The 25,683-nt window shown below is 39.7% G+C and overlaps 1 protein-coding gene across 1 annotated transcript in view; it reads right to left on the bottom strand.

Annotated features, from left to right (window-relative positions):
• NKAIN3 (sodium/potassium transporting ATPase interacting 3) overlaps positions 1 to 25,683 on the bottom strand; it is a 333,800-nt gene that overhangs the window by 252,446 nt on the left and 55,671 nt on the right. Inside the window, 1 exon segment of the mRNA XM_024742568.1 lies at positions 21,324 to 21,478. Within this exon segment, the coding sequence (XP_024598336.1) occupies positions 21,324 to 21,478 (155 nt within the window).

Here is a 25,683-nt window from a genome sequence, read left to right as displayed (position 1 = left end):
GGCTACCGTCCGTCTGACGTCTCCAAGGGCTATTTCTTTCCCTTGACTTTCTGCTAGAAGCTGCCCACATTCCTTGGGCCTCTTCCTTCACCTTCAAAGCCAGCAACCATGGGTCAAGTCCTCACGCTGCCATCCCTCTAGTGCCTTCTTGTCTACCTCGCTTTTCCACTTATAAAGACTCTTGTGATTGATTACGTTGGGTTTTCCTGGATAATTCAGAAAAATCTCTCCATTTTACCCACAGCTGAATACTTAATCCCATCTGTGACCTTAATTCCCCTTTGCTATGTAAGGAGATGTACTCATAGGATCCAGTGATTAGCACGTGGACATCTTTGGGGGCCAATATTCTGCCTACCACACAGTTGTTATTTCCGGCCCTCTCAATGCTACCTTTCTCAGGGATGGGACACTGATGTGTGGTGGAGGTGTGTACACATCTCAGCCAGGCCCTGACCTGTCGAGGAAGAGCCCAGAGCTTTCCCTAACCCTCTCTGAGACCCAGAAAACCATATCTGAGATAGTGTGATTCCAGCTCCTGCTATGTCCAACTCCATTACCACAGTCACCAGAACTTCTCTCAAAGCTTCCTGCATCCATAGGAAGATTTCTTTCCAGAAAAATTCACTTAAGTAACATTATAATTCAAAAATTGTGATACAGGTATTAGAATTTTGATGTAAATAAATAGAGCTCTAACTCCACAGACGTATCTATATAAAGCTCTGTCAACAAGGCATAATGGAAAAAAAGATTAATATTCTCAGTATATATACTAGGGCATATATCATATATCCTAGTAATACCTTATTTGAAATAAAAAGATAATGAATAAGTCCTTATTCGTGCCTAGATAAAGTCGCTTTTGTGTTAATAATCCCTTGGGCTACATCTAGTGATACTTAATGACCAACAGCAATACTCAGCACTTACATAGAAGTTTTTATTCTCAAGCCACTCTCTGATAATAACCAAGTTCAGGATACTCTGACTTTTTCAAGAAGAATTAATTGAAAGAGAATTTGTAGTTTTTGGTCTCTCTAGAGCCCAGAGTCTGCTTTGAGGGGCAGGCATTGCAAAAAATCACATGATACCAGATCATTTTAGGAAGTGAGATCTTACATATACATTATTAAAGTAATCATTAATGAATTCAATGTGGAAAAACTAAAGAGGCAGACAAAAAAGGTTTAAAATGCTTTTGATCCAATCATTAGAATATCATCATTGATTTCTTTTCAGGTATGGAAGCCCTCTCCTCTCCGTCTGTGGATGTGTGCACGAAAGGTCAAGTGCTTTTCAATTTAGGTTAAACCAAATACAATCAGGATAACTGAAATAATAGGTAAGGACTGGCAAAAAGCGTCCTAGAAGGAAACTTAAAGCCCACTAACAATAACTTTTGGGTTACTCACTGTTAGGGATTATTTTAATAACTACTGTTCTCATATCAACCCAGCGAGCTTAACTAAATACACAAAATTTCAAGCTGTGGTTTAATTAAGGGAAATGAGGCTCTTAAAATTAAGTAAACTCTCAAAATATTTCCTTTGGCAGCACACAGTCTGAAAAAAGATTCTTACATTTTACCAACAGGTTCTTGCCAAGAGAGGGGTTTTCATACTTGTTTGCTAGCCCTGCAGACACTGATAGGAGACATAAGACGAACCATGCCATAAAGAAACTGGGGGATAGCACTCTGCTTCCTTTTTTCATACTAAGTCAGTAATGCTCTGGGTAAGAATTTCACAAAAATTAGGCAGAAGGGAATACTCTGTTAGTATTTGTTTGAAGATGTCCCTTGATCTCTAAATGGGGTGATTATATCATTTGATTCAGCTTCTAAGTATCCTTCCCCTGCCAGAAATTCTCCTACAGCCAAACTCCTCCGACTTTGCCAAGCAGAAGCTGACCTTAAAAAATGCAGTTCCAGTTCATGAATAGCTCAAGCCAGGAAGAAGGCAACTATTTCAGCAAAAGCCCAAAGTGCCAGTTTGTTACAGAACAGTTTTTGAAGATTAAATTTCAACCCTCCAGTGGAGCCATAACGGATCCAAGAACACTAAAGTTGAAGCCCTCGGCTGGGTGACCTATACAAACAGCTGGCAGGAACACGCCTGCTGTGGCATTTAAGACTCCCATGGAGGTTCTACTTAAATGGCAACCCAGCATGAGAATACAGAGAGAAGGTTATGGGACGAAAGTTTCTCTAAGGGCCTTTTCACATTTTTATTTGTAGTAGAGACCACCTGCAAAATTCTTTCTCTAAAGAATTCCTTTAAAGTATACATTTTCAGCAAGAACTAGATTTTTCATTTGGGAAGGAAATTAAATGTTTCTTCTTTGGCAACTAATACAGAAAAAATCTGAACATGCCAAAGTATTTATGCTATAAAGAAGACATTCTCACTTGAAAAATTAGAATGTACAATAGACCTTTAAGTAATAATCAGTTCATGGTGTTAAAGTAGGTGAATTTCAACCGTCTATTTTTCTTTTGATGGTTCTCTTTGTCTTTCTCTTTCTACCCTCAGTTCACTATGTAGCAGCTGCTTGAGTGTCCTGTTGCTGTCCAGACCCTGGGAAAGATGTTGACAAGGCAGCAAACCACTGACCGTGGAGCATGTCTCTAATTGCAGAGCTAGTGAAAACCTTAGACGATGATTGAGGTGTTTCTGGTGTTAAACTTGCATTTTATTTTCTTCTTCACAGTTATCAGTAACCAACAGCTATGATCTACTTTGGTGACACAGTCTTCATCAACTTGATATGGGTGTCTGATCTTCAGAGTCTCAGGGGACAAACTGAATTAATCACTTTTCAACCATGCTTATACTTTTTGGACATTAAAATGTTTCTCAAAGGACCAGGAAGCTTGATTAGCCTCTTGGTTTCCAGCTTTTTTAGATTATAAGTGTATAAACCAACTACATGAATTAGAACCTGTCATATCATCTATCTTCTGGTCCCTCTTCTAGTGACAGGGGTTGAATGAGTGTTAATTTTTTGAGCTACACTGATCGAAGAGAGATACACCGCCAACTTCCTGAGCTTTTATCTCAGACACACTCATTCCCTTGCTTCTAGTGAAGATCCACATTTGTAAATTTCTTTATAAGGATAATGCTTTTTCCTGTAATTTTATGTGCAATAAGTATAATTACTGTTTCATATGGCAGTGCTATTAATGATACAGAAGAACATATTTATCATGCCAGGCCAAGAACCAGGAAGATCTCAAACCGAATGAAAAAAGACAAGCAATAGGAGTCATTACCAAGAGGAGAGAGACGTTAAAATTATTTGACACTATAGATAAATCTAATGGAATTCTAAAAAATGTTCAAATAATCTACAGGAAGGCGGGAAAAGAAAATAAGAAAATGAAAAAAGTGTGAACAGAAAATACAAAATAAAATGTTAGATTTTAATCCTTAATATATCATGAATCACATTAAATGTAAATGGTCTAAATACACCAATTAAAAGATAGAAATGGGAAGAGTGGATTAAAAAACATGACCTATCTGTATGCCATCTATAAGAAACTCACATTAAAAAAATGACATAAGCAAATGACTCAGCTTATCATTTTCAATTGAGCCTGAGAATCTTTGTCTTTTATTGTCCAATTATGTTTATTATGATTAAAGATATATGTGTATTTGTTTCTATTATCCTTGCTTTGTATTTCTTTTTCTTGCCATTTCTAAGATTTTATTTCTACTTTCATCCCTTCTTTTGAAATTATCAGTTTTTTCCCATTCCATTTTATCCCCTTATTAGTTTCAAGTGTATTAGTTTCAAGGCTTTATTACTTTTATTTCAATAATCACCCTAGACTTGTTAGCATATATACATAAGTTATCAGTGTCTAAAGTTAATCATCATCTTACCCTTTTTCTCAAACAATACAATCTTAGAACACTATAATTCCCCAAATAGGTATTTTTTACATAGAGTTTTCTATCTTGACATTGTTATTGTTATTGTTTTATTCAGTCAATGTTTGTATCTGATTTACCCACATATATAACCGCTTCTTGCTCATCCTTTCTTCTTGTTTCTCAGACCTTCTCTCTGGAAAAACTTCTTTTTCCTGAGGAGTATACTTTTAAATTTGTTAAATTGAGGGTCTCCTGGTGGCAAACTCTTTCCATTTGTCTTGACTTGAAAGTATCTTTATTTTACTCAAACACTTAAAAACATTTCTCATTAAATATATTTTACTTTCTGCATAATAAAAAATGTGCTGGATCCCAATGGTGCTAGTAAGAAGTGGGGTCTTGTTTCATTATGTTTCCTCTGAAGGCAATGTCTTCTTCCTATCCCTCCAATAGATTTAAAAACCTCTCTATGTTCTTGAAGTGTTTTTAATAGGTATTTTTAAAAAATTATTTTATTTTATTTATTTTTGGCTGCATTGGGTCTTCGTTGATGCACACGGGCTTTCTCTAGTTGGGGCAAGCGGGGGGTACTCTTCGTTGTGGTGTGCAGGCTTCTCATTGTGGTGGCTTCTCTTGTTGTGGAACACGGGCTCTAGGTGTGTGGGCTTCAATAGTGGCACGTGGGCTAAGTAGTCGTGGCTTGAGGGCTCTAGAGTGCAGGCTCAGTATTTGTGGTGCACGGGCTTAGTTGCTCCGTGCAGCATGTGGGATCTTCCCAGACCAGGGCTCGAACCCGTGTCCCCTGCATTGGCAGGTGGATTCGTAACCACCACGCCACCAGGGAAGCCCTGTTCTTGAAGTTTTGACGATTGACTATGATGTATCTTTGTGTGAATGTTTTTAATTTATCTTTCTTGGTAAATTTTGGTCTTCTGGAATCTAATGATTGATGCTTTTCATCGGTTCTGGAAATTTTTCAGCTAAAATTGTCTTCAAATAGTTACACTTGTTTTATTCTGCCTCTCTTTTTTCCCTTCCAGAACTCCATTCAGGCACGTAGAGCTTCTCATTCCATCTTCCTGTCTCTTAATCTTCTATATTTTCTAACTCTTGTTTTTCTGAATTGTATTCTGTATAATGTCCTCACAAAATATTTTCCCATTCATTATTTTTCTCCACTCTTTCAAATCTGGTAAACCCACTCACTGAGTTTTTAAAAATTAATATTTTATATATGTATATTTTTTTCTGTTAATTCTATTTGATTTTTTTCAAATATGCTAAGTCATTGTGCTCTTTCCTTACCTAAAACCTCTCTTTCATTTCTTTGAGCATATTCATTCATGCTTATCTCATGTTCTGTGCCTGACTGATATCTTTGTGAGTTTGATTCAGCTATTTGATTATTCATTGCTTTATGGGTATGGCCCCTTGGTTCTTTGGATATTCTGAATTGTTGGTTGTGAATTTAGGTCCTTGGAACTTTATCTTTTAGAAAATTTGTGATTTATTTTGAAGGCAGATAACCTCCAAAAGGAATTTTATTTCCTTTTGGATTTTCATTTGTATTTGCCAGGTGCCTGGAGACACTAATAGCCTGCCACCACTTTAACTTAAATCCTTTACTTATATATTCTCTGGATTTCTCAAGTGATGTGAATTTAGCTGACAAATCTGTGTGAGGACTAATCTATTTTTGTGAATACTGAGGAGACATTTTAACTTTTTTCCACCTAGTAGCAAGGTTGGAGGAAGACAGTTCTGCTTGTCTTTAGGGGATGAGTCTGGGTCTACCTCTCACCTTCACTTTGAAGCTGTAGATGTGTGGGGTTCCAGCTTTATAAGCAGGGTCTTCTATTAGACTCCCAGCTTGGGCAGTCCTTTGGGATTTGTCTCTTCTTCCCCATTCTTTGAGCTTTGAAAATAAAGCTCAAGTTTAGAAGAATTTAGTGTCTTGTTAACTCACTGATGCAACTAAAACATCTTTTAAATTTGACATTTCCAGTTGCTTTTAACAGTAGTGATGTTCAGGGAAATTATTCTACCATTCCGCCAGAAATACATCTTCCAAAGATGTTTCCGATCTCAAGTAATATATTGCCTCTATTACATGTTCCTCTCATGGAATTTAGAAAAGTCTTACTTCAAGGAAACAAAATCCCACTGACGTGCTTTATTACGAAACTGATGGCATAGGTCATCTCTATATTTTGAGGCAAAGTGGGAACTTGTACTTATCTAGTTCTCCATCAAGCAGTATTATTGTTTAATGCTAAACATTGGAACAAATGAAAGAAGAAATCCTCTTCGATAATAGTGATTAAAATTTCATTTTTCATTATTAAATTATGCATTTTTAGAAACTCATGAATCAACCTTTGTTAAGTGGAAAAAAATACTGCACGCTCTTTCTCGTCATGTAAATATTAGAGGGCAAAACAGTCTGCGGCATAAGATATAATATGTTAATGATCCAGGGCCTGGGTCAGCTTGTATTTGTATCAGATAGCATACATACAAAGAGTATAGCAGTGTTTTGCATAATGTATCTGTACAATAAATATTTGTCAAAAAAGATTCTCTTTTCTTCAGAAAAAGAAGAGACTGGTTTGAGAGAGAGAACTTGCAGTGAAAATATTTGGTGGGAAATCTTGCTTTAAATCATGATAGGTTGAATAAATAAAATGGGCATTTACTTGAGTTGGAGGAAATAAGGGAAATGGTTTGATAAGCGGACTGAGAGGGGTAACTCCTGAGCTGGAAAACACAGACATGAATAATGTAACCATTTGCATGGTGGATTTCTACATTAATGGGATAAAAATGGTAGTACAAGCCTGATTATTCTTCCCTAAATTATTGAATTCTACATAACTTTTACATAGAAGGAGACACGGAGTTTTTATTTCTTTGTCTCCAATACAACCAGCACCACCTGTTTTTCCTCTTATAGCCATCTCGCCATGGCAACACATCTTGGTTTACCAGCAAGATTGCAATTGTATGGCCAACTACATATAACTCTACTGCCAACCATGAATCCAGCAATTTTCTTTTTCTACCTTGGCTTTCAGAGTCCCCCTCCAGTGGCTGCATTGCTGCATTTTAGGGCACATCACAAGAGGAAAGAGTGTTTTTTAGTGAAAGGTGCCTTTTATCCCAGCAGCTGTCTCAGGGCTAGAAGGTCTCCAGCCGTTCTTTTGTGAAAGTTAAGACCAGGCTGGCAAATAAAAGTGTACATACTTGTCAAGAGCATTAGCTGAGACGCTGACGTCAACGTATCAAACCAGACAAAAGAGAAGCAGGAGAGCTGGCGTTAAGCTCAGAAATAGCACGTTCCTTTTTCATTTGGTCCACCTTGTGCCATTCCTGAATGGCGTGACGGTTTAATGAGACTTGGATGCTTCTTTAGTCACTGAACAGTGACATCCTTAACAACGGAAATGTGAAGGAATGAATTGCTCATCAAGATTGGACTTTCTTTCATCTCTATGGTTTAACTAAGAAGAGCTCGCAGGCACTGCATTATGACAGATCGCCAATGCAAAGAAATCATTAAACTCTTCATCAGGGGATTATTAGATGCATGCTGTGAACAGCTTGGAAAAATTACAAACTGGTATTTTTCCAGTGGAAATCTGGAATCAGAATATTATCTTTATTCTAATAAGTACTAAATTAATCAGAATAAATCTTCAAATAAGCAAGAAAAGGAGGACATATTGAGAAAGTAAAACATAGAAAATATTAGAACTGAGTGTGATATGTTAATGTAGGTCAAACAATGTTCAGCAAGGTCCTCACTCTGTATTTCCTCGACAATTGTGTCTGTGGCTCTATAATATTTAGTACATGTTGAATTCAATAGTTTTATTTTGGGTAAATGAATGAGGTCCTGGATCAAGGCATAGGGAACCCGATGGAAAGACCCATCTCCTCAACTACTTTGGTATTTTGCAGGTAGTAGAACTGATTGAAAACATTTGCAAAGAAATGTGATCAAAAAGATAGTTTGTCCACCCAAATAGAGTAAAGGTATGGCAAGTCTTTCCAAGACAGATGTTACTCAAGCCAAAGATGCAGGATCAAATAAAATGTACATGTCAAACAATATCTCTGATATCAAGATTTGTCTACCAACATTTCAAGAATGAACATACTCTGAACATTTCCCACCTGACTTCTACATCCAAACGTCTTCTTGCTGAAACTACTGGAAAAGTGATGGGTTCGTTTTTACAATGATGTACGTCTGTTGTCTCTGAAGGCAACCCAACTTACAAACTTACTTCCAAAGGTCTCAAAACACCTGTTCAAATATAAAAGTTTTCTGTCCTCTCTGACCTTTGGAGCATGAGTTAAAAGTTTATAAGTCAGAAGCAAGCCCTATTCTAGCACCAAACACTCAAACAAGGCAATACTAATTTCTCTTGGTTTTTAAGATTCTTCTCTTTTCTTCCCTTTTATAATAATTACTAAGGCACACGTATAGGCATCATTCCCACAGCTCCTTTGATTTTCCTCTTTGTCATGGTTCAACCACACTGATATTTGGAAACTAACTAGTCCGTGGCTTCAACAACAACAAAACAAAAACCCTACAGCCATATAACACTGTTCAAATTACAGAAGCCGGAACAAAACAGAAGCCTGAGCTGGAGTGAAGTTAGGGACCCTAGAGACTCATCCTTTGCCTTTCCTTCCTCCGTCCCATGCCCCCATCCACCAGGGAGGAACAGCATTTGAAAAATACTAAAGTAGATGATGAAATTATATTCGCACATTCCAGGATAGCCACCGATAGAAGTTTTCTCTTCTTTAAATCATCATTCACTATGGGGCTTTGCGTAAACAACCCAATTTAAAAGTGTCTGTCCTCTACTCTATGTCAAGGACTAAGTATGGGGCCAAAGTCCACCCAAAGCCCACAGTCAAGTTGAGGAGATTGGCAAATAAATCAGCCACACAAATACTGCAGAATAGTGAAGGGGGGAAATATGAGAGTGACAGAGGTAGTATCGGAGACTCCCAGCAGGTCATGAGTAGCTCCGAAGTACTTCTGGGACAACAGCGTCAGGATTTATAAATAAAATAAGGAATTTACATTGTTCTGCTTGGCCAGCCGAAGATACATTTGACCTGTTCTTGTGCAAACTCACTTTCTTCCCCATCTTCCATATGAAGGAGATACTATTCTAAGAATCTGTAAAAATCCCTTACAATGTATAGCACATCTAATTTTATAGGAACACATTAAATGCACCAAAGTCTTTTTATTTGTGGAAGATGCAATGCTCGTTTTTGCCTCAGAGAAGTTGAATAAATATGACTTTTACCTTGAGAACCTTACTCTTTGAAAATTATTTCTGCTCTCCATCTCTTGATAAACATTGTTTAAAGGAATTGTACAGAATGTCTCAAATTCTAAATTCAATTCAGCCAATGTCAGTGATGTTCCAGGAACCAATTTAGGCAATCCCAGAGATTAAAATACAAAAGGAGAGAAATCATTGTTTTCTTAAATGGGCTTTAGAACCTCGTAGGAGTCGTAAGCCAAGTTCCTAAATGATGGAGCAGAATGAGATGAATGATGTAAGAGAGGTGAAAACCAAGTGCTGTCCTAGCTCAGGGAGGAGATGGAATTACAGTTTCTTGAGTGTTGTCCACATTTCTCAGAGGAAAAGGGGCAATTGGTATGAAAATGAAAGGGTAAATACCTTTTAAAGGCCATGGATTGACAGCAAATAGTGAATCACAGGAGAAGGAGAAATATTTACCAACAAAGTGACATGATTGGAGATACGAGAAAAGGGCAATCAATGTGGACATGCAAACTATAATCGTAAGAGTTTCTAGTAACTTGTTGGTTTCCCACACTAGTTCCTACCTCACTACTAATAGCATTTGCTCCTGCTTCAATTCATATGTTCATTCTTTCAATGAAAACATATTAAGTGACATGGTAGGCTCTAGAGGTACAAGGTGAGCCAAAGGAGACTCTTCTCATGAATGCTGCACTTCTAGAAACATGAGGATGACACAAGGTAAACAGATGTGAGTGTATGTACGCATTTGTACATGTAAATATAATCTCTCAAATATCTGAATAAAATTAATTTGAAGACATTTATCTAGAAGTACAGATCAATTTAAGGGAGAAGAAAGAGTCAGAGATACAGAGATAGAAACAGAAACTAGTAGGGGAAAGCTGGGAGAAAGAGACAAGAAGAGGGTCCATCTGGATAAAGGAAAGGAATCAACAGGTTAGTCTAACGAAAAGAGGATTTGTTCATCATCACTCAAACTATTTCAACACAGACTCATGTTGCCAAATTTCTGAACAAAATTTTTCCTTCTCAGGTGAAAATGCAAAAGGTTAAAGTGACCGTATCAGCTGCTAGCTGGTTTTACCTAGTAACATTATTTTCAAACTTAAAGGTTGTAGGCAGAAAGATGAAGGGACATACCTGTTACTGAGGCTAGATTTTATGCAAGATGAAAACAAAGACACGATTTTACTGGGTTTTACCCTGAGAAAACCATAATTCAAAAAAAGATATGTACCACAATGTTCATTGCAGCTCTATTTACAACAGCCAGGACATGGAAGTAACTTAAGTGTCCATCGACAGATGAATGGATAAAGAAGGTGTGGCACATATATACAATGGAATATTACTCAGCCATAAAAAGAAACAAAATTGAGTTATTTGTAATGAGGCAGATGGACCTAGCCTCTGTCATACAGAGTGAAGTAAGTCAGAAAGAAAAAACAAATACCGTATGTTAACACATATATATGGAATCTTAAAAAAAAAAAAAAAGGTTCTCATGAACCTAGGGGCAGGACAGGAATAAAGACGCAGATGTAGAGAATGGACTTGAGGACACGGGGAGGGGGAAGGGTAAGCTGGGACGAAGTGAGAGAGCGGCATGGACATATATACACTACCAAATGTAAAATAGATAGCTAGTGGGAAGCAGCCGCATAGCACAGGGAGATCAGCTCGGTGCTTTGTGACCACCTAGAAGGGTGGGATAGGGAGGGTGGGAGGGAGACGCAAGAGGGAGGGGCTGTGGGGATATATGTATACATATAGCTGATTCACTTTGTTATACAGCAGAAACTAACAGAACATTGTAAAGCAATTAGATTCCAATAAATATGTTAAAAAATAAATTAGGAAAAAAAAAAACTTAGGTAGTACAGAGGCCAAAAGAAAAGGAGGGCACTGGGGAACAGACTACCGAATTGGATTGAAAGATGTGGGAGTTTTGTGGCAACTCATTTGAGAAAGGGAATTCCTAACAGCTTTTTTACTGAGTGTCTGGGTGAGGACATGAGCTCTTCCTTAAGGGCCTTGTACGTTTCATCAAACTTTAGGGAATGCTATAAAGTTTACAAGAAAAATGAGAGCATTAACATAATCTATAAAAAATTATTCACTCTTATAGTTAATGAAATGTTTTCAAAATCTGTTTAATATCTCTAAAAGGAGCCTTAGGTAGAGTGGATTTTTGCAATTAAATATGTGGAAGGAAGCACAAATAATGTCTAATAATAGTAAAATATTACTCTTGTGGTTTCTTTTTTCCTATAATTTGTTGGAAACTGTTTCATAAGAAAGGAATACTTTTTAAGAGGAAGTTAAATCATCTATAATCTACATCTTGACTAGCTTACCGTTCTCTTTCCCACATTCCTTTCTGTTATTTGTCCATTATTTGTGTATATTAAAAATTGTAAACACACAAAGGTGCATGGTTACATCCAGTTTTTTTCACTTAACATAATATAAAATTTTCATGTTGTTGCAACCATAATTTCCCCAGGTACATTTTATTCCACCAGGGTGACATGCCGTAATTTACTTTATATTTTTATTCCAATGGGAATTTTTTTCACTAACATGCATTGAGCACGGGTGCCAGTTGCTCTGGGAAGCATGTAGACCCAGGGATGAATGGGATGCAGAGCTGGTCCTGGTGCAGCGCCAGGACCCCAAGCAGAGGGGCGCCAGGGTGCTCTAATGGCAGTGACCCCCGGCTGGAGGCAAGGGCTGAACCAAGTCCTGACAGGGAGGTAACAGATTGGAAACTGTAAAACTATTTCTTCAGCATTACCTTCCTTAACAAATGTTCCCAAGTCCTGCACTTGTAGTTCAGCAAAACGTGAACTATGTTTCAAATAGTAAAAGGCTGAACATATTTTCAGCTCATTTATTAAAGCTCAACTTTAACTGTAGCGGGTCTACTTTGCAAACTCACGAGGAATAAAGGGATTATCAGAGAAACGGGAATCAGCTTTTGGTCGCTGCACAAATTCAATTTCTGTTCACGTAGGTCCAGGTAAGAGCATGGGAGTGGATGGTTGGTACAAGATGTACAACCCAAGGGATCACAAACCAATGGAGGTTGTGTTTTTATCTTCAGCTTTAATTAAAAGATTTAGAACCCAAGACTTCGCATATTCAAAGTGTGGGATGTGGACCCACAGTATCAGTAGCACCCGTGAGCTGGTGAGTACTGGTGAGTACTGCAGAAGCCCAGGCCTCACCAAGAGCTACAGAATCTGAACCCACATTTTAACATGATTCCCAGGGGACTTGTGTGCACCTTCAAATCTGAGAAGCCGTGCCTTAGAGACCACCTTCCTCGTGATCGACTGCCACGCAGTGTGCCAATCCCTGTGGCCATGGAAACAGTCAACCTGGGACTCTCCTTGCAGCCTGAAGCCCGGTGGTAGCTGACCCTTCATACCGGGTTTGCTTGTGGGTGATCAGAGAAACAGTTCTATCGCTTGTTTAGACCATCACTGAGCTGGTGGCCAGGGGTCTTGAAATTCTACAAGCATTTTAAAGCCAATCCAAACAACAGAAATGTAATCACTAAAGTCATGAAACGCAGCCTTCTGTTCTCCTCACCACCAGCCTAGTGGCCTCTGAGTTTTCCCCTCCAATGAGAAATGAATAAATAGGAAAAAGCCCCTGATTGTCAACTGAGGCTGCCATAAGCCAGGGACTTATTTTTACTAAGTATTAATGATATGCTTCCTGGGAATTCCCCAGCAGTCCAGTGGTTAGGACTCCACGCTTCCACAGGTTCGATCCCTGGTCGAGGAATTAAGATCCCGTATGCCGTGCAGTGCAACGATAAATAAACAAACAAACAAACAAACAAAATGCCTCCTGGTACAACGCTCTTTTAGTTACCTTTGCTTTTGGCAAACACATGAAGGAGAAAAGCGAACCTCTGAGGCCTGGAGGGAAGGAGATATGGTCCCATGTTAATAACCCACCAGGAGGGCCTCCCTGGTGGCGCAGTGGTTGAGAGTCCGCCTGCCGATGCAGGGGACGCGGGTTCGTGCCCCGGTCCGGGAGGATCCCACGTGCCGCGGAGCGGCTGGGCCCGTGAGCCATGGCCACTGAGCCTGCGCGTCCGGAGCCTGTGCTCCGCAACGGGAGAGGCCACAACAGTGAGAGGCCCGCGTACAGCAAAAAAAAACAAAAACAAAACCATCAGGAGACACCAGAGGGAGATAAACCAACGGAGACCTCTCCTAGGACAGGGGTGAAGTCACCATGCAACCAGCGTTAGAAAATTCACGCAACTCCAATCATTAGGGACACCAGCAAGTCACTCAAAACGTATCTAATCATAGCAGCTGCTGGTGCCGTCGTGGGGCACAACCGTAACTCATTAACAACCTCACCCTCGTCTGACTTCTTCCAACGAGTCCCTCAATCCATCTTTAGACCTTAGATACCAATGATGAAAAGGGCTGTCTCTGATGGAGGCTCAGCTGCACCAGATCTTCACAAATCCACTTTCCTCCCAGGCGTCAAACACGAGATCATAGAATATTCATTGTTCATTTAAAACCATATGCTCCACTGGCACAAATCCCATCGTTCAATATTTAAAGCTGTGGTGGATCCCCTGACATCCGCTGTCAGAATCCTCGGGGTAGCGTGTCACGGCAAGACGTAAACATCTACTATTGTATTTCCTTTTGTTACCTTTTCCAACGTTTTATAAGCTTATGTTTAAATAGAATGAAATTATAGAAAATATTTCACCCAGAGGCAATCCAGAAACTTCTGATTTAAAATAGTGTCTGGTTCATACTCATGACACGGCCTTTTCGAATTCATACGGTGATTACGATGAAGACACCAAAACAGTGAAAACTCAGAGAAGTGCAACACAGACAAATGGCCAAGCACAGAATCTGGGAGAAATAATCACTGGTACAGCTGGGTCCAAAAGCACAACTAGTACCCATTTGTGCTTTGTTATTTGGAAACCACGCAAACCTGCAATTGTGGATATAGATACCTAGATGCTACTACTCGCAATCACTTCAGTATCTTCACCATGTGCTCCTGAGATCCGAAATGCAAGATTCAAAGCAACTCTGAAACTAGCTTCTGCTTTCTCAGGTAGACAGTGTAAAGCATCAGCTTTGCCACCATCAGTGCTTCTTCCTACAGCCATTCCAACTACCATGCTCAGGAAACGACTGGGATTGTAATATGAGTGGTCTGATGAAGGTCTCTTGTGCCTTATCCTCTAATTCTGAGATGGATATGGGCATGAGAGTAATGCATTAACCTGCTGTAGACAAAAGTAGGAATAGGACAAGCCCTGGAAGCAGTGCATGCTGGGGAATGTAGTTTTTCAACATAGATTGTCAGCCATCCAGCAGCAAACAGGCTGTCTGCTTGCAAAAAATCAGGTTTGGATGAGTGTTTATACTCAAGGAAATATACATTAAAATAACAATTAGTAATTTGGATTGCGCAGATTGGCAAAACATTTAAAGGCTGACGATATTCAGTATTGGTGAGGGTGTGGAGAAATAGGCATGTTTATATATTTTTGGTAAAATTTATACTGTCTTTTTGGAAAATAATTGGACTTCCACTAATTGGATAAATATTCATATATCCTTTGATTGAATAATTTTACTTCTAGGAATCTATCTGACTAAAAAGACATTTTGCTCACATATGCAAAATGCTTTGTGTATATAAAGATACACACAGCAGTGTTGAGTATAAGAGTACAAAAACTGGAAACAAAGTTAAGTGTCTGTCATTTGAGAATTTTTTACATAAATTATTGCATATCAATCCCATAAGGTCATTAGAAAGAATAAGATAGATTATATTCACTTAGTTAAAAGATGTGCTCAGTGCCAATGACCTAATTTAAAAAGTAAGTTGTGGAATAGTATCTGTGTTATAGTTTTATTTAAGTAAGACATTTTAAAGGTTGGTGTACACACCTATTTATTTTAGTTTGCCTAATCTTTGGATCTTAGGAAATGTGTGCTTTATATAAATGTTATAAATAGTGTAATGTGTAGGGGGTGTGGGAAAATAAACAACCAACTTTAAAGAAGCTAAACCTTGAGGAACCTTATTTCAGGGAAAGATAAGTCTGAAAAAGGAATCCTAATTATTTGTGCTCTATAACTCTATGTATCTATATTTTTCAAATGAGCCTTTAATACTTTTGTGATGAGAAATAAAACATAACACCTTAAGGAAATATAAAAGTATAAAGTTTTAAAGTGGTTATGTCTGAATATTCAGATTCTGGGTTTAAATTTCTTATATATTTCTGTATTTTCCAAATTTTCTATACTGAAGACATAATAACATTATAATCACAAAATGAATCTTTTAAATTTAGCATGCCAATTTTGTTTCTTTCATCATAGTAAAGAAGAAAAAATAACTTGGAAAAAAGCACACAAATATTAACAGTGATTCCCTTTGGTTAATGACACCCAGGATAATTTTAAATGCAAACCTTCGAAACTCTGGGAGATGCCGGCCAAAACAGTTATACATTACCAGTCACCTAAAATGGAAGGAATGTCAAAATGGAAAAAAGAATTAAATTCAGGAAACCAGTTTGAGATGTCCAGTCAAGGATGTTACATATTGGCAAAGACTTTGCCGAAGTATCTAATTAAAGAGCCTATATAAAGCAGATAAAAGATGAGCATTTTCTCTGGGTGCTAAAAGTATGGTGCCCAGGAACTGTTGCATTCTAGACCAATGTGACAGACAATTCCGGGCATTTATGGCCATGCATGCTCAAGCCCCATCTGCGATTCTACTAATCCCAATAGGGCTCTGCAAGGTTGTCAACGGTGTCTCCTATGGGGGCCCTCAGAGGCAGTGTCACCTCTGAGCCACTGTTTATATCGAAACTGAAGGCATGGTCCATAGAGTGAAGTTTCTAGAATTCTCCTACATGCTCCTTCTGGAACGGGCATGGAAGGAAAATGACTGATCTCTAAATTCTCTAGACATTAAAGGAGAAGGGTGGACCAAAGGAAGGCTAGAGGCCTGGAATGCTAGCAAAAGCCAGTAGGCGACACACTGGTTCAGAAAAACGACACGAGTGTGGAACCTGCAGCATCACCGGTAGGTAATCTCAGGTAACAAGATGGTTTGCTACAGAAGAAAGCAGGCTGATGGCCACACAGAAACTTTTCTTCTAATGTGCGTCTTTGCTGAAGAGATCACCCGTGCAAGTATGAGTCATCTCACAGAGACTCTCAATGGTGAGAGTAAAAACTTGCCTGTTTAACTACATGCAAAATATGACATGATGTTTAGGTGTATACACTTACTGAAAAGAAATAGGAAAGCAAAGGACAGAGGAAGTAACACTGTAAAGGCGCCTGAAGAACATTTAACTGTTCATTGAGGGTTCTTTCTAAAGTGTGGTAGTGGGTGTACGGGTATATATAATAACTTTTTTTTAAAACATAATTCCATGTGCTTTGAATATTGCAAAAATCATTGAAAATTAAAGCACTTAGACTCCAGATCCCCTCCCTCACTCCATGCAGCAGAATGACTGTCCCTTCTCAATTCTGGTAGAAGATGAAACATTTATCCTTTGGCGATGAGGACAAAATTTAGACTAGGTAACACAAATTCTTATCAGTGGCAAGGCTCCTGTAAAGAAAATCAGAGGTCTGAAAATCCACAAACCTGATATTACAAACTACCACTTCCCTAGTTTCCTTCCCAAGTGGGGTCTCAGAACAGTGGGAGCTGGGGCTTCACTCTCTGGGCAAGAGTCTCTCTGAGGGATTTGACCGGACCAAGAGAAAAGATCCAGCAATGCAGCCATCTGGGTCTTCCCCCAGGGCAACAATCTGGCCAGATAACTTTATAGTCAAGTCCACAGGCAGTAAGACCCACCCCCATGCATGGAGATTTGTATTAGTTTGCTCTTAAGTGTGAGCAGGCAGTCAAGGATCATAACACATCTTTAACATAAAAGATTTCAAAAAAAATTTAAAAAGTAACTCAGAAGAAAGAAACCACATAGAGAGAAGCAAAGTCCACAGTCACAATAGGAAACAACCCAAACCTATCATTTATATTCTTAGAGATAGAGAAGAAGATAACATTTATAAAGCAAGAAGAGGATGCACTAAGGAAGAAGCACTAAGCAACATAAAGAAGAACTTTCCGAAATTTAAAAACACAGCAGTAATAGAAAACTAGGTAAGATAAATTTGAGAAAATATCTCAGAAAATATAATTAAAAATAGGACAATAGGAGAAAAAGGATGAGAGATACAATACCTAAATAATAAGAATTCCCAAAGAAACAACAACAAAAAACCCAAAGTAATTTAATAAAATTTCTCAGAGCTCAAGAACAAGTTTCCAGATGAGAGATCCTTCTCTCGAATCAAGGGCTCAGCAAAATGGATGAAAATTACCCTAACAAGCTACACCATTATGACATTTCAGAACACTGGCTAGAAAAAGAAGGTTCTATTCTTTTTTGGGGGAGGGAAGATTATATAAATATACAAAGGATGTAAGCTCACAATGCCATTGGAATTCAAGTTCATTTATGTTGTCAGAAATGACAGGAATTTCATGGCAATACACACTCTGAAACCACTTTCTTTTGGAACTCTCTTTAAGATTTATTGTACAGGAAAAAAAAGACAACTATAAAGTCACTTCATAATAGGAACTACCTCTGCCAATGACATGTTTAGTGATCAAGCCAGACCTACAGTTTTCTGAAGTTCCTCGGGGCTCTGTTTTCCTGTCCCTTCTCCCTGTGCTCTGACACCTGCTTTCCATCAGGGGAAGCAGCTCCTGGCAGAGACCCTGGACTCAGGGAGGCTGGGCTGTAATCACAGTCGCCATCACTACGAGGTGTGGTACAAAGACTACATAGCTCTGTCCTTGAACTTGGCTTCTCTGAGGTTGTGTCAAAAGTGAAAATTATCCTGCACCTCAGCAAATGCACTGTTGAGTAGAAGGATCTTTCAAAAGCAAGCTGATCAAAGGTGCCCCAGAAAGCAGAAGTCAACTCTCAAAGTTACCAGCTTCGCTTCGTAGCAACTAGACTCTTGCACGTTTTCAAACAGGATTTATCTTGTGAGGTTCCTAAGAAAGTCATAACTACAGTCGTCCCTCAGTATCCAAGGGGGATCGGTTCCAGGACCCCTGCCCATGGGATCAATATAAGATGACCCACATATAAGATGACCCGCACGGTTCAAACCCATGTGGTTCAAGGGTCAATCGAGTCTCTATGAGACTGTACACTAATGCTCAGAGGAATTGCTGATTGAGAGCTGTTGGGTGAAAAATATAAAAGAGGGAAACTGATGAGAGCATTACTGGATATAATGAGATGCAATTAGGGAGAAGTGGCCAGGAGTATATGAAGCTAAACTAAGAAAAAGAGAGTCTTCCTGGTGAGTGAGACTGGAGAAGAATTTGTTTCTGATCGAAGCCTTCTTGTTACTCGTGGCACCTTAAAAAGATGCTGAGCGCTTTACAGCAGTGGCAGCACCAAGGGTGAGATGCTTTAGAACCCCAAGAACTTCTACTGGTTTCCTCTCCTGGCCAACATAAACACAGAACTAGGTAAGTGGAGAAAAATCATATAGAACATAAACAAAGGTATCTTTTAAAAACACTTTGCCGGTACACTCTAAGTCAAATGAGTGTATTTACTTCAAAACAAATGCCTTATCTCTTCCTTCCAAGTAGCTTGTTATCCCTGGGCCCCAGTTATGTAAAAATTCTGAAGCAGCCCCTGGACATACTAGCATTTTGTCTCCATTTGAACTGTGCCCTACCCAGAATTTATTCTGAAGTACAGGCAACGATTCATCTTTTCTTTCTCTTTCCCGAAATGCTGTAGTGCTTATTGCAACAGCCAGCGTTTGCGTTATGTGCTGCCATGTACACGTGTGCTTGTTCCCGAATGAGACGGGCCCCCCTTCTGATGATTACTGCTTAGATCTTCTCTCTCCTGCTGGGAAGGCAGAACTCAGCGACACTGAACTAAGTTCACAAATCACATTTCTTCCTCTGTGAGCATCGGGAATATTACTGGAATGTAGGCTGAGAATGGTTTGGACTGTATATAAAATGTATTTCAGTTTGGGGGAAATGAACGGAGGTTTACTGCCACTATTCCAATATCACTTAAGAGAATATGAGCAAGTTACCGCTCTAAACTCTGCTTCATTGGTCAAAAGAATTTAATTCAGGAGACAAGAAAAAGTAGCGACTGTTTCAAGAGGGTTTTATAGGTTCTTCCAGAGACAGTTTCATGGTCAAAGAACCTGTTCCTGCCATGTTTCTCCAGGCCTGGCCAGATGTGTCCATGGATCCACCACTTAGAACGTCCAGGAAACACCCACTGCTGTTCTACGTGTCCCCTTATCCAATTTCTACCAAGAATATGCTAACAGCAAAAGCAATTCAGTAAATCCAGTCGATTAGGTTCCATAACAGGACATATATTAACATCACTGTTAAATTTATGCTCGACATGCTAAGTGTTGAATAACTGTTCTGTATGCTTATGCCTTAAAAAAATATATATATGTATTTCAGATCTAGTAGGGAAAGCAACTGAATCATGCTTCCCTTCTCTTCTTCAGTTAGAAACCTGGCACCATGGGTGTTTGCAGCCTTGCTTTCTGAAGGCGTTATAATGATAAATTGATTTTTAAATGAAATTTACTCTTAAAACGTTATAAACATTCTTTATCATGTTCCAAATGGCTCCACTTATAGGCATGTTCCCAAAATACTCAGGGACATTTTCTTGAAAATATTAATGCATGTCCAAGAGAACTTAATACATAGAGAGAGAGAGAGAGAGAGAGAGAGAGAGATTTACAGATTCATAGATATGTGTGTCTATACCTGTGTATACACATATGACATATGACTTGTATATGACGGAAGCAGCACATACACTGTGACATATGTTACTAGTACTTCAATAAGACGAGCAGTAGTATGGATTTAATTCAGTGCTCATTTGTTAGCTCTATCAATTTTGGATGCAAAGAGGAGTCACTCAGTGTTAACTGAATGGTGGTAATGACTCCATAAAGACAGTCCAATTCCAAGTATGATAAATAATGCTACTCGTAAACAAAGCATGCACACAATCAAATCAATTTGAATTTCAATATACAGCTGCAATGAGTGGAATGTTATTCGTCTAGCTGTGTTTCACAAGCTGCTTATGAATACTTCCTTTGGGACCATTCTGTGGTACTTTCAGAAAATCAGAAAACATGCAAAGAAAGAAACAACAAAGGGAATGTTATTACATCTCTGCCAGGAAGAAAGAAGAATTTTCCTGACAGGGAGAGGCAGCCACGTGGAAGTAGAAAAATAGAGGTATCTGTTAGACCAGTGGTTCTCAAAGTGTGGTCCAGGAGCCAGAGCATCAACAAATGGAAATTCTTCTAACTTCTGTTAGAAATAGAAACGCCTGGGCCCCGCCCCCTTCTTGGGTGGTGCCCAGCACCCTGTGGTGGCAAAAGCCCTCCAGGTCACCCTGTATGCTAAAGTATGAACACCGCTGTGTTGGGCTACCAGTGATAAGAAACGGCTGATGATTTTCAGAGTTCACATGTGAGACTCGTCCTATGTCAGTTTTAGGGGGTTGAAAAAAATACATTTAATTATGATCAAAGTGACATAATTTCCAACTACTAAATGAAGTGTGGATTGGGGTGATTTCATAACTCAGCAATATCCGCACTGTGAAAGAGGAGCTGCACTACAGAGTCCGGCCAGAGGGGGAGCTGTTCTACTTATTAGTGTTCCTGTTGGCTGGTCTTTCTTTAAAGGGGTCCGCCGTTCCATCCCACCTGGCCTGGGTCGCACTAACCTTCAAAGGAAGCAACTCCTCCCGTATACGGTCGCTGTTTAGCTTGGAGCCGAGCTTCCTGAGCACACCCATTTGAACACACATATTGGAATCAGCCTACTAAGGGGGAAGGGCTTTCATTTCATGACCATGGTGTTAAACAGAGTGGCAGATGCAAGGCAAGAAAGTCATCAGAGAATAAAGAGAGCCGCAGGAAACTCAGGAGCTGGGCCAAGCTCCACCCACCTTTCTCATTTTCATGAAGTTGCCGTGGCGATGATGATGCCCCCTGAGGGCATAGACCATCATTGCCGGGGGATCAGCAGGGCCCTCTGAGGATCCCTCACTCTCCAGCGCGCTCCCGTTCTCAATTTCAATCTGCTTTCTTTCGTGTCTAAAACCTTGCAAATTTAGATGATATTACAGAATAACTATTATCTTAACTTTGTTCTCCATAGTTTCATGGTGGAGGAGTTCTGTTTGCTGAGTCCAGAGAGAAAAGACTTAAAAGATCTAGGCATAAGGGGGAGAGAGGGTGGGAGAGGGATGGAGTGGGAGTCTGGGATTAGCAGATGCAAACTATTATATACAGAATGGATAAACAAGAAGGTACTACTGTATGTAGCACAGGGAACTATATTCAATATCCTGTGATAAACGATCATGGAAAAGAATATGAAAAGAGAAGATACATACGTGTATATATATGTGTGTGTGTGTTTGTGTAACTGAATCACTTTGCTGTACAGCAGAAAGTAACACAACATTGTAAATCAACTGTATTTCAATACAATAAATTTAAAAAAATCTAGTCATAATTACCATTCGTGGGAATATAATGTGAACTACCAATTTATACGTATGGACTTTTCCTCTCTATATAAGTAATGATCAGGGTCTCAAAGAAAAGGGAAAACAATTTAAAAAGTTTAAGAAGCTCCAAAAAATCATCTATAAGGGAAAAAAGCTGTGGAGAGAAGGAGGTGATTTTACTGAGGTTTCAAAATGGAGAAACTCTGTCCCCCAAATGTAATTATGTTCCTCAGAGAATGACTCCCCCCAATCCAAACATCGTGAAACACTTGTTTGGGAGGTGGAATCTGAAGATTCCACCATATAAGGCTGTCCCAGCTCAGGGGGCTAAGGTGACGCCAAGCCAAATGAGAAAATAGGAGAATTTTTTGTTTTCTTTTTGGTGTCACCATATGGAATTCCAATCTAATTTTTCCAATTTGTTCCACCGCAGCTGGGCCACGCTATAACATACCAACAGTTGTTAACAGTTCTAGTTATTATAGGTTAAAATTCCATCTTTTTACATTTTTCTTCCCTTGAGATAATCACACTTTAACAGGGTATAAGTTACATTTTCTGTGGAGCCTTTCCTGAACAAACTATAAATTGCAGCTCCCTTGCCAAACTCCTCTTTTATTTCCTGTTTCTTTTCTCCTACAGCACATTTCATCACTCCAAAATTACATATTTTATGTTTTTATTTGAATTATTTTTTGTCTCCCCCACTAGCGTGTCAGAGATTTTTGTTTGGTCAACTCTTGTATCCACAGTGCTAGGAGAGTGAGTGACACAGGGTAGACACTGAAAGATTTGTTGAAAGAATAAATAAATGAATATTCTAGGTGGTGATAATTCCTAGATCTAAATGCTGACTCAACTGTGCTAGAATGTAAAGCATTGAACACAATGGTGATATGGGATGTGAAGTAGGAGTTTTCATACACAGGCCCTCAAATCTCACTACCTCCATCACTTTGGACACTTTACCTAGAACGAGGACACTCCAGAAACTGCTGGGGAGAGCTGCCACAGTCAGGCTACATTAGTAAAATTCCTCGCAGAATGGAACTGAAAGGCAGAGCCAGACCACTAAGTGATTACAACCATACTGACTTCTAATTGGACTCACTACCAAAATATTTCCGACATGGTGTTCATCCAGAGATGCTGAAATGCTGACACAAACGCACACACTACAAAGCTATGTATCATCACAAAACCAATGCAAAATGCTGAGCCTGCCTGTCAGGGATGCTAATTCTTCAAAAGATTAGCTTCCTAGCTCTATGAAAACATGGATAATTATAGCATGATGTTTATTATGCTGTAGCTAGCAAAGCACACGTTCATCATAATGCAGTTTTCTCCCCTTGGGGCTTCAGTGCAAATATAGACGTTATACTTTGGACAGGATCACGAAGGCACAGAGCCTCAGTCTGGGGGATTAAGCAGGGGATGCTTGGCAGAACTGACCGCGGCCTTGGCACGGGTGAGTGGCTTTGTCTCTCTGCCAGGCCTTGATGTCACCTCCCGATGCCACGAGGCTGGACTTCCCCTTCAGCTAACAGTCATGATCAGCGTGATGACAAGGTACATGCGAGACGATCACCTCATTTCTCAAGGATGTTACCGACAAACAAGAGTTAATAGAGCCAGACTGAGCCGTGATCACAAAAGAAAGCATCAGATCAGGTGCGTTAACCAAAGAACAGATGCCAAAGATAGAAGAACGTGTCCACTGGGGCTCACAAGTAAATTCTAAATGACAGAGTGTTTCCCCAGACACGCGGAGGTGAGGTGTCTTCAGTCCCTGCTTCATCACTGTCATCGGAGGGGACTGAGCAGTAATGAAGACCCTTGGCAGGATGCACGGCACACAGGGCTGATCCAGACTCCCAGGAGGAAGCGGGATTTGTGCAGCTGAGAGTAGCACTCCCACCAGGAAGGTGGGCAGTGAGGCACGTGCCCAGCCGCTCAGAATCTGGCTATTTCCCTTCAATCTGTCTGCTCCTCTCCAATCAGACCAGGCACCATCTGAGCAGGGTGTTGGGAGAAAAACACCACCAGCTAGTCATTCACTTCAGACCATCTCTGTGTCAGTGCATCTTAAACTACTTGGTGGGTCTTTGTATTCCTTTACTGCTTTACTCAGAAAAAATGATACGCCACCTACTCTGCATCAGGGAGTGGGCTGGGGATGCAGGACGTCATGAGCCCTGTCCTTGAAGAGCCCAGGATAGTTGGGAAAACTGACTTGTGATTAGATCCTTACAGCGCACGGTGAGAGTACTGCCATATGATTAAAAAATATAAACATAAAAGACCCAGTGGGCTGGGAGTGCAAGGAGGGAGCGATGAAGACTCTCTAAGTATGAAAGGAAATAACTTACGAAACATGGATAGAATTCGTATGATGCTTTAAGGATAGATAGGTAAGTACCATCCCACGAGACATGTTAGGCAGATTTAGTAGAGTGTGGTGTGCTGAACAAGAAAGAAAGAGCTGGAAAGACAGAAGGCACTTAACATTCATCATCACCTAATGTTCGTGACATACTAAAGGGACAGGAGGAAACATCAGGTATCTGGTGAGCTGTGGGGGTGTTCGTTAGGGGTGTTTGTTATTGCATCCCACAGACAGACCACGTGTTTTAGGCTCAGAAACTGTCTGTCTCTGGCCCCCTGAGTCTGGTCCTCATAACTGCACCCTCAGTGAGGAAGGCTGATGTGGCAGACAGAAGATATGAATGGGGTGCAAACCAGGATTCTTGAAGTGTGGCTCCTTATTGAAGTGAACCTACATTTCTTAGGTGGTGAAGGACTGAATTGAAACAAAACTCAAAACCAGAAAATGGAGAGTTGAGAAAAAAGCAGAACGCAGTACTGTTTGCATTTTCTTACACTTGAAGGGAGTTTATTTGCAGAGGAAAACAACTTTCTAAGTTGTTTTAATAATTAGTCTTTCTAATCCAAGAACCAACAGCAACAGCATCAAGGAAGAGCAACACGCTCTGCTCTGAATTCACGTGGTCATCAGACATCTGCCAGGATATCAGCTCTTAAGGTCATAAGATAAAGACCTAACTTTAAAAGTTCCTTGAGTTTGCTTTCTAGTTGAGCTTAGACTCTCTGGCCTATTTAATGGAAGTTATGCAAGAAGTATATTTACTACAGAAACTTGTCAAAGAGTTTGGGACAGAGAGGTAGAAAGAGAAAATGGTTCCAGCGTCTGAGTCACGTTTCAGGGTCACTTCCTGTCCAGGAGTAACCGACTCTCTTGAACTTGCCTAATCATTCCCTCCCCCTATTTCACTGCTCAGTTATTGTTCCATTTGTTTGCAGTCCTAAGTTCTATGACTTTACTGTAAGCCATCTCAAACCTTTTTGAACGTGGTGAGTCAATGCGTTTAATAAAGGCAAACTAGTCAGTGCAATGTCCTCAGAGCAGGGCTACAGCCAAACCAAGTGAAATCCGGACTGGCTGGTGCTAGAACCTGTAGAAGAAGCTTCTAGCATCACTACCAAGATTGTGGGATTTGTTCACTTCATACGAAAACATCAAGAGCCCAGCTTGACACTTCTGACTCCGGTGCTTGTTCTGTACGTGGGTTATCTCTCTCCTCAGCCCTCCAGCCTGTACTGAAAGTGTAAGAGGATGTGTCTACTTTATTCTCATAGTAGGAGGCAGAAAGGAACAACGTGTCAGTAAGATTTGTCTAGAATAATTTGAAGTCCAACTACAGAAGGCCTTAGTGAGTTTTGGGTAATTTTTTTTTCCTTTTAAATTAACGAAATTTCAAGGTTATCATGT

Source organism: Neophocaena asiaeorientalis, unplaced genomic scaffold (genome assembly GCF_003031525.2).
Source record: "Neophocaena asiaeorientalis asiaeorientalis breed wild unplaced genomic scaffold, Neophocaena_asiaeorientalis_V1.1 scaffold226, whole genome shotgun sequence".
Taxonomy (NCBI): Eukaryota; Metazoa; Chordata; class Mammalia; order Artiodactyla; family Phocoenidae; genus Neophocaena; species Neophocaena asiaeorientalis.
The sequence above is the reverse complement of the archived record's forward strand: the minus strand, read 5'-3'. Positions and strand labels throughout refer to the sequence as shown.